Source organism: Manis javanica, chromosome 3, assembly GCF_040802235.1.
Source record: "Manis javanica isolate MJ-LG chromosome 3, MJ_LKY, whole genome shotgun sequence".
Taxonomy (NCBI): Eukaryota; Metazoa; Chordata; class Mammalia; order Pholidota; family Manidae; genus Manis; species Manis javanica.
Genome location: NC_133158.1, coordinates 133,585,644 through 133,596,293, shown reverse-complemented (window position 1 = coordinate 133,596,293; position 10,650 = coordinate 133,585,644). Strand labels below are relative to the sequence as shown.

The window sequence follows — 10,650 nt, the reverse complement described above, 5'->3', positions numbered from 1 at the left end:
AGGGGGTGGATTGGTGAGTGTTGGAAACAAAACATCAGCTTGCTTGTTTCTTTGTTTGTTTTCCAGTGGCAAACCTGGATTAAAGAGTTAGGTTAAACTTCTACCATTCTTCCCTGAGTCGAGATTGTGGGATCTCCCTGGCAACGGGGGAAGGAGAGTCTGCAAAGACCTTTACTGCAACACCTCCACAGGTTTGGAGTAGGTCTGCCTCCCAGCATGTTACTGCCAAACAGGAGGGAGGGGTCCTGGACTGAGCAGGGGCCCTCTGGGCCTTGCTGGCCGCAGGACTGGAACAGGAGACGTGGCTGAATTTAGAGGAAACCCGGCCAGGAGCAGAACTATACTTTGTCTTTCCCATTAGCTGACTTCCCTGAAAGCCTCCTTGCTTTCATAAAGTTAGTGTGGAAAGATTCCTGTGGAAATGTGCAGCCGGGAAAACCCGCAGTGAGACATCCCGAACTCCACTTCGGTGCCTTCTCTGTGTTATATGAAGTGGCAACAACTCTTAATCACTAATAAATTCAGGTTTACAAGTCACACTGGCAGTGTCAGGGTTAGCCTGTCAGTGTTACAAACACTAAAAAAGCTCCCCTGCCCCCACATACCAAATTAAAACAGAAAATATTCTTTGTTTGCCATCTTTGTACTGTTTAACATGAGTATTTCAACAGTCTTTATTTTCCAAACATGCAAACAGGGGAGACTGATCTGACCCACAGTATATTGACATACCATGTAGCTATAACCTTGAGATAAAAAGTAAAGGAAGAAGTCAAAACAGTGCAAACCAAATACTAACACAAGCAAGTCTTTCTTCAATCCAGACCTCTTCTCCTGTTAACAAGGGAACACACTAGCATTAGCACACATTGGCAATGGTGGACACACATAGACCTACATGGGGCAGACCTATGGGAGCTGGGAGGCCTGATGTATTAATTAATTAATTCAACAAGTGCATATTAAGTATCTGCTCTGGGCTAGACATGATCTCTAGGTGTTGCAGATGTAAAAGACTTGCAAGACCTCTGTCCTTGTGGAACTCATCTAGTGGCATTAGAAAGAAAGAAAAAAAAAATCAGAGAATATATTCCCATACTCCCACAGTATTAAGAGAAGATGGGAATTAACAGCTGTAGCAAAAAGTCTGAGCTGGGTTCCTGGATTCTGTATACAGGAATGCAACTGCTTCAAAAGCTGGGTCATTGTGGAATGCCTACTAAAGACAGAAAGATGGAAAGAAAAAAGAGAATCAGAGAGAAGCTTCTCTCCTCACTATACATGGGAGGATCCTCTGGGAGCTTTAAAACCGAATTGATCAGGGAGGGTCTAACCTAATGTCTGGAAGGTGATAAACAAAAACAACAATAATGACTGTGCCTTGATACCACACTGGAAGAACTCCAAAGATGGAGGATCCAATGTAGTAATAGGTAACTAACTGAGCAACTTTGCTATATGGAGCTTAGTGCTGAACATTTTACATGTATTGGCTCATTTAATTGTCTTAGTCACCACCTGGCGAGATGAACACTGATTTTATTCCCATTTTCCATATGAAGAAACAGACCTGGAAAGTTAAGTAACTTTCCCTTGCCCAAAGACACATGCCTGTTAGATAGCGGAACCAAAACAGGATCTTGGCTCTGTCTGACACCATAATCCGTGTTCTAAACCACAACATTTCCACCCATAAAACTATTCTCATCATTTTATTTAAAGAGAAATGAATTTCATATTGAATAGGGAAATTAATTGGATAGTTCAGAAAATGGTATCTTCAAGATATTATCTAGGAAGAAACAAGTCAAACATGTCCTATCAGTCAAAAGCAGAAGTTAAGAGGTGAACTTTTGCAATTGCTTAAATGTACCTAAGTCCAGCACCTAAAATCCAAGTCACAATTCAAGAATGATTAGAGATCAGCATTTTATTCAACTAATAATTTATTCCACAAAATTTATTTTATAATTGCACACATTTCCATCTTTGTATTTTACTTGGTGATTGAATTAGTAATAAAACAGCTAAGGTGAAGCCAGTTTAGTGAAAACAATGCAGAACTCCATAATGAAGTTTATGCCTATTTGGAGATGAATCCATATCAACAATCTTTATCAAAAATTAAAAAATAATTGTAGTAGAATTGAACCTTGGCCAGGGACAGAGATCTTGTTTTTGCTTTGAATTATTTAAAATTAAATGTAATGAAAAGTGATCACAGTGATTATTTTTACTTTGTTTCATGGGAAATTGTGCTGGGAATGTGGACCTATTGTGCACAAAGGATGTTGGCTTTATGCTGGAACCACCAGGCAGGTTGAGTTGAGAAATAATTAGCTCAGTCAGCAAGCCTTGGATCTGATTAAGCCAGGAAGTGGTCACTCCCCAGGACAGGACAGAATGAAGGGAATAAAGGCAGTCACCCCAAATGAGGAGTGATTTCTCTCTCTCTCTGAAGTAAACTAGAGTTAGAATTTATAGTCTCAAATTTGTGTTAAGGATTATTTCATTACATTTTATTATCTTTGTTGAAACAAACAGAAGTTTGTTTCCAAGCAGATCAACAGTCCACATGTGTCATGGCTACTGTCTCTAAGAAACCTCAGTTTATTGAGGCCAGACATAGCCTTGTGTTTTGGCAACAAAATATCTTTGAGATGGAGGACCCAAGTCCTAGAGGGGAATGCGGAGCTTCTCCCAGGCTGCTGGCTAGATTCTGGCTTCTCTGGCGGCTCTTACTGTATTCTCTGGAGTTGCTGCTTTTTTCCCAGTCTTTTCTTACAAGCTTTGGTTCACTGGATGGAGTGTCTGGATTGCTTGTCCCATTTGGAATGGAGCTTTGGTAGGAAAATATTTTATTACATACATTGAGAGAATAAAGGAAGGAGGGAGGGAAAGAGGAAACAGAATAGAGTGTCCTTGTTCAGTTTTCCCACAAATAAAGATGTCAAAATTCTTCCAAAGACCAGAATTTACCTTAGAACATTAACTTGTATTAGTTACCTCTTAAATATAGGATTTTTCCTAATGTCATTTTATCACCTATATTGTATACCATGTATATTATAATGAAATACTATTCAAGAAATTCTTTAAAAGTTCTTTGAGTTTAATCTTCTCTCCTTGATAATCTAGGAAATTAGGATCTATTTTTTGAAATTTAAATTTAGAAAAAAATCTGTAAGCCATGAAAAATAATTTAAAAATGGAGAACAAAGTAAAGTAATTTTCCGATGAACGCTTTAATTAGAAACACGGAGGTGTGTCTACATGACCCAAAGATTTGCAAGCCCAAATCTTAGTTCTCCCACCTTTTTCTTTGCACACAACTCTTTGGACTGAAAATAATTCAAGAAGCTGGATGATGGACTACATAGCTTCATAGTTCACTAGGAAAATGTGCATGTGCCAAGCACAAGTGTGCACCAAGTAGGTGCTCAATGCCTGCTCACTGCACAACCGTGAGAGGAAGGATCTGATTGGTACCTCAGCTTCCTGGGTCAAGGATAGGAGCACATCTAGCCTTATGAATAGGCGTCTTCCGTTGTGGTATGGTTTAAGAGGAGTTACAGAGTCCCACAGGTGAGGCAATCCTTCTCTCATTGTTTCCCATGATGCCTGACATTCACACTGGAGACTAGAGAATTCTATCTTGAAGACTTTGATTTTAAGGAGTTTTCTTAAAACGCAGCCAGTCTTTGGAGCAGCAACATTTTAAGTCTTGAAAAAAAAAATTCAAACTTTAACTGGGTATCACCTAACAGTGAGACCCTAGGAAATGTAATATTGCCTATTTATTAAATAAATGTGCCTTGATAGCCTGCTATGTGCTTGAGTTACAATGGAAAATAAAGTAGATTCTCCATTTTAAAGGAACTCAGTCAAGTGGGTTTAATGATGGTGTACCGATTAGGTAGAGCGGGATGCAGAGACTGTAGAACTAAGTGAGAAAACTATTTGATGGCGTTTTCTCTTTTCTTTTTGTATTTTTATACATTCTTTTACATCTACCACCCCAGTCTTGACCATCTGCTCTATTCCCCATCTTCTACCTCAAATTATATGTTCACTCAAAGAAGTATTTGTTAAAACATCCACTTGAAGGCACAGATGGCAGTTACACTTACTCAAGCAGCTTCCAAACTTTTGTTGATGACCTAGAGTAAGAGAAACATTTTACACTGGGACTGGAATGTACATAAGTACATCTACATATTTCTCCCTAGTTCAATAGATATTGATATATACATATAGCTGGATCTATACAATAAAAGTTTCACTAAACAATGCTTAGGCTTCTGTGTGAAATGAATGCTATTTTCTACTCTATTTAATTTTTTAAAAATTCTGACTGCACAACTGACCCAAAGTTTAACAAAATCATGATTAGAGTCCAACCTGGCATCCCTTTCTCGTAATTCGTCACCTGTCACTGCAGAGTCTATCATAATGCATTAAACAGATATTGGTGATTTGATTATGATCACAAATTATTGAGTATACACTTTTTCTACACCAAATATCTGTTTTGTCAGTTAGGCTCAGAGAAATGATATGACCTGTCTCCAGCAGGTAGCTAGTTGGTGGCTATTTGATTTTGAGAGCGGCAGAATGGGGAAGTGGAGTCAGAGAGGTAGGACTTTGGGAGGTGGGGCCTGTGTTTAAATAGTGACTTTGACATCCTTGATCTGTGGTCAAGAGCGGGACCCTCACTCAGCCAGTTCTTCATTGACTTTGCCTATAAAATGAGGAATTTCACAGGTAAAGAGAGCCCATGTGAAATCGTATAACCCTCTGATGCTCAGTAAGAGTGAACACAATTTGAACAAAGATTGTAAAAACTTTGCCAGTTTTGAAGCCTTACACACTTGCTAATTAATGCATGCCTTTCATTTATTTTGTAGGGGAGGAAAAATTTCCCCCCTCTTCCTTTCTAGGTTCTATGGCTGGCCTAATAATTACATTGACATAACACAGATAAACAGGAAAAAAAATTTTAATTTCGTATATACAGGAGCTCAGAAAAATATGACACTCAGAAGAAGTGACCAAAGCTGGAAGTTTTTATATTGTTCAAGCAAAACAATGATAAATTTGTGAAGAGTTGACAAGAGTAGCAAATTAATGAAGAAATAACAGTATTTGCTTGTACAGCCTTCTCAGCCCTGAATTCCCCAACTCTGGCAATAAGGATGCCTTCTACCCTGCAGGTGAAGGTGGAGGAAACCCTTCACATGGGGAATTTACTTCCTGCTTTCAGAGGTGAACAGAGGGGGCCAGGGGGCCCTTCTTGCACAAGCTGTTTCCTCAGTAACTTTAATTCAAAATAATCAATATACTGAAGTGATATATTTTGGGGGAGGGGGCCTGCCCTGAATCTCATCAGCATCCTACTCTCTGTCCAAACCCTTTGTTTCTAACCCCTTGCCATCTGCTCTCATCTTGCCATCATCCTTCCATCCTATACCCCATTTCCCACCATTCTTCCCTTAGCTAATTTCTTTCCCATCACACTGGTTTCTTGTTGTTTTCAAGGTGTGTTTCTGCCTCAGGACCTTTGTGCTGCTTATAGTTTGCCTGAAGCCTCTTCACACACCTGGCTCATTCCCTAGCCTCCTCTAAATCTTTGAAGAAATGTCACTTTCACTGATGCCTTCCCTCATCACCCTATTTAAAATTGCAAACCTCCCCCACAACTGGTATTCCCAATCTCTCATACCCTTTCTATTTTCCCCACAGCCCTCACCACCATTATCACCATCTAATATATTAAATAAAAATTTATTTATTTAGCATTTGTTTGTTTCTTCTCCACCAACTGTATAATGTACAAGGGCAGAGATTTTTTTTTCTATCTTCTTTACTGCCTTACCTCCAGCACTTGGAATAGAGTGTTTAATAAATATAGTTGAATGTGAATGAGTCCTATGCTGTCCATTTTGGAGGTATAGAATTTCTTACACAGTTGAAGTCTGATTAGGTTGCAAGGACTAAAGGTCAAGCTGGTATTTATACTAAAGCAGGGGGAAAAAAGAGAGCAATAAGAGTGTCACTGTTTCATAATATCTAAATTTGGAACAATATGATTTTTTTTTCTTAGTGAGTTTCCGAGTGAACCACAGTCTGTCTGATCAGGGTCATCTTCAAAAGTTCTCTGACTTCTCAGGGGTTTTGTGAGGGCCACAACCTCCTTGCCAGTCACTTCTCAACTTGCTTGCAAAATGTCTCTTCCTTTGGTGGAAAGATAATTTCTATCTTTCAATCATATTGGCATTTCCTTTTGCAAATGACTTCCTATCTCTTTTGAGACTTGTAAGAAATAGATTTTTACTATTGACACAGTAGTTTTTATTGGTTCAGTGCCTTTCATTCAAGGTTCTCTACGTGCTTCACATATATTGGTCCTTATACTCTATTAGCTTTACTCTGACAGCCACACAGTAAACAATTTTCCTAGAATTTCTGAACTAGGTTATTTAAAGGCATCAGCTGCTAGAAAGTATGCAGGAAGTAGATCATGGTGCCTGTAGGACTGAGCTCTACTCTAATCTTGGACAAGCTGGCTTGGCAAATCCAGGAACTTGGCCAGTGTGATCTGCAGTGTTAAGGCCACAACCACAGCCTTGCTTGGAGACAGGAACCTGGGAGAAAGGTAAGGCTGGCTGAAATCTTGCAAACCCCAGTTTCCTCCTCTGTTAGAGAAAGGACTTGATTGCACATTTGTTCAAGTCTCTCACAGCTTCAACAGTCCTGTGATTGCCAACCACCTGCCAGTCAGTTTTCCACTTAGATATCCTGAATTTCTTTAAGCTCAGTTTATACCAAAAAGTTAATCATCTCACCACCAAAAGCAATGATTTTTTCTGACTTTCTTGACTTTGAATCCAATTTTAAACCTTGGAGTAACATATGACACAAACTTTTCCTACAGACTAGTGCTTCTCAAGTTGTAATGTGAATACAAACCACCTGGAGATCTTCTTAAAATGCAGATTCTGATTCAGTAAATACGGCACGAGTCCTGAGATTCTGCATGTCTGCCAAGGTCCCAAGGGATGTCTGTGCTGGTGGCTGAGACCTGAGATGCTGCGTGCCTACCAAGCTCCCAAGGGATGCCTGGGCTGCTGGCTCCAGGCCCCTGCTTTGGGCAGCAGTGCCCTAAACCCACCCAGCCCTGCCCACTCCCCCACCACATCCAGCCAGTTGCTAAGGAACTTTTATTTTTCCTATGACACATATCCCTAAGCATTCCTTCCTCTTCATTCTCGTGCACTCTCACAACTCCTCACCACTTCCCAAAGTTTTATGTCTAGGTAACTCTGATAGCTGAACTGTGGGAATCTGTTATAAAAATCAATCTACTGGGGACAGCAACATTTGTAAAACATGAATAAAATACAATAGAGAATATTAGAGTGTATCACACATAACAAGGGTTTTAGTCTTTTGGTTAGATGTTAAAATATTTATAACTAGGTCATGATGTAAAATATATTTCTTGTTGTGCGTAAAGGTTAAAAAGAAAAGTTTGGAGGCCAAGGCCCTGCAGAGACCTGTAGGCCCATCTCCCTTCCCATCAAGCCTGCACACAGCAACAGGCTCACCTTTCTAAAGCTCTCATGTGCTGGTCTAGCTCCTTCTTCAAAAACCTTTACTCTTGCCTCATTATCCAAAGTCCAGGGATGTTATCCTGAATTTTGAGATCCTCCTCAACCTGGCTTCATGCTGCTTTCAAGCCCTATTTCCTAACTCTTCTCCACCCAGAACACATTCTCTCATCTGTCTGGACTCCTCTCTCTGTTCCCCAAGCGTGCCTGTCACCTCCTTGCTTCTGCACACCTGCTCCAGCTGCCTGGGCTGCTCCACTCTCTGGCGTCTCCCAATGAAATCACCTCCATCCTTCAAACCCATGTCAGATCCTGTTTTCCCCAAGGCGACTCCATCAGTTGTTGCTTCCCCTACCATACAAGTAGCATCTTGTTACTGAGTTCTTCTCACACAGAAAGCATTCACTCTTCTTGCCTGATTTTGTGGACCTTTTTATATGCACATTACTTTTACATCTGGACTGTAAATTCCATTGAGCATTGGAACCATTATTTGTATAATTATTATTTGGTGAGCTTGTTCATCTTAGGTAGTGTGATATAATGAGTTATAACAAATATATATTTGGTCATTTATATGACCAAATACGTATTTCCCAGGTATGTTTGGTCTTCATCCACAATTCCTGAAAACACTGCAGTCTTAAAGGTGAAGTGGGTGTTTTGTCATGTTAATGAGAGATTTTTGGACCCCCACTCAAGGACAGGGACTGGAGGCTGAATCAGCCAATGGCCAATAATTTAGTTCATCATGACTATGCAATGAAGCCTTCACAAAACCCCTGAGAAGAGCTTGCCACTCTCTGCTGTGCTTGGTTGGATCCTGCTTGTCAGTCAGGGAGACCTCTATGCTTGGGGAACCAGAATGCCCCAACAGGCCCCAAGCTCTATGAGGATAGAAGCTCCTTTATTTGGGACCTTGCCCTGTGTCTCTCTTCATCTGGCTGTTAACTTGTATCCTTTATGGTATCCTTTATTAAAATAGTAAATGTAAGTGTTCTCCTGAGTTCTGAGATCTGCTCTAGCAAATTAATCAAACCTAAGGAAGATGTTGTGGGAACCGCCAGTTTGTGGGTCAGATGCATAGGTAACTAGTTGCCTGGGGCTTGCGGCTACCAACTGGAGGGCAGTCTTGTAGGACAGAGCCCTTAACCTGGGGAATCTGGTGCTGTCTGTGTCTGAGCAGATAGCATCAGAATTGAGTTGAGTTCTCGGACCTGTTGCTGGTGTTTGAGAATTGCTTGGTGTTAGTATGTGTGGGAAGACCTCCCTCCCATATACTTACACACATTGGAATTTGGTCTGGGAACCCAAATAGAGTTATACTAGTATTACTGCTGTGTATAATATTGTTACTGTTATACATATATGTAAGGAAAAAGTGCACCATTGCATTTGGTGTCGGAGGAGAGGGATTAACAGGTAGCTTCTCTGAGTCTCACTTAAAAAGAAGATCTACATATAGGGCCATTATGAGAATTAAATGAGTTAACGCACATAAAGTGTTCAATATAGTGCCTGGCATAGAGTAAGGACTCAGTAAGTGTTAACTGTTATTATCAACATCCTACTTGCATTGTGCCGATCAGAACCCTTGTTTGGAGTAGAACCACAATAGATGTTTGTTTAAGTGAATAAATGAGTCACCTTGGGGAAAACCGGATCCCATATTAAAATGATTCCTCTAAAAGTTTCTATTTCTGTTGTGACTCTCCCCTGCTTCCTTCAATTCATCTGCTTCTGGAAACTGGATCCTTTACTTGGGCAAATTAGAGATTGAGTGGGAGGATCACAGTTTTCATGTAGTTAGAGTATCAGCAGCAACTGCTGCAAACCCCAAGCTGTTCCTGGAACCGCCCACAGAGCAAGCCAATGGCTTGTCAGAGGAGCTAAGGGAGAACACAGGATGCGCCTGGATGCGCTAGGTCTCCTCTGTTCCCACAGCCTCCCCAGGCCCAGCCTGCTCCGTCCTTCTAGCAGCCTGACTGCCTTCTTGCCCGACTTCTCACCTCTCAGGAGCCCTCACATTTCCTTTTCCCACTTGACTTCTTTTCTTTACCCTCAAATCTCTTCCTTTTTTAAAAGTTGTGTTCCTTTTCTATCTCTAAACATAGAACTTGGAAAAAAGAATGAAATCAAGAAAAGGTGAAGGCTGACCCTCTACCATGTGCAGCCAGGGGGCACCAGTAAAGCTGGGTGAGGCACCGTCCCCAGGGTGAATTTAACAAGTTACTGAGTGGCATTCATATGTCAGCCCCTTCCATGAAAGATCTTTTTCAAAGTTTTGTGTAAACAAAGCCATATTCAAGCTGGCAGCTACAACAGAAATAACAGGCAACTTCAATTCTGTAGCATTTTTCAACTTTTGAAAGGAAAGAAACGGTTCATGCCAAAGTAGTTAAGGCAACCTGAAATCTCAGCATCTGATAATGTCAGCTGTCTGCTTGGAGTTAAACCAGCAGAGAGACGGCTCCTTTGCTTTTATCGAGTTCGCTTCAGTGTCTCACAGAGAAGTGACCTGTCAGTTGAGCGCCTTGCCGCTGAAAGCACAGACTGGCCCCAAGCTTCACACCAGTGTCACAGTTGCTCTTAATAATTCTCCTGTTTTGTGGTACTATTTATGCTGGCTCACCCTCCACATGGTCCCTTGGAAACTCCTCCTGCAGAATCAAGCCAGCCACCTTTAACTACAGATGGTTCTGTTTTTATCCATGGGAGTTTTACGGTATGGCGGCGATGCCACGTCTGGAATTTCAGGCTTAGCTACATGAGAAGTTCGGTGTGAGTTTACAAGGGTGTGCTTCTCCCACCTCTCTCTCAAATGCTGTAAGTCCAATATTCAAAATAAAATATGCCAGGAAAATGAAAAGCTAGGTCTCAAAACAATAAATAGGTCAAATCCGGAGCCAGAAAGGCAGCAAAACCACAAAACTGTATTGGTCAAAGCTCTGATTATTTCCTTAAATTTGTTGCTACTATATAGACAGTCATGTTTATTTCTCTCTCAAAAACCTAAATTGTAACTATTTTTAGTCCTGTC

General features: G+C 40.8%; 1 protein-coding gene across 1 annotated transcript in view; it reads left to right on the top strand.

Annotated features, from left to right (window-relative positions):
- Nucleotides 1-2,686: 2,686 nt before the first annotated feature.
- The window catches only part of TMEM212 (transmembrane protein 212), a 40,868-nt gene continuing 32,904 nt past the window's right edge, over nt 2,687-10,650 (top strand). The window contains 1 exon segment of the mRNA XM_073230478.1: nt 2,687-2,845. Within this exon segment, the coding sequence (XP_073086579.1) occupies nt 2,687-2,845 (159 nt within the window).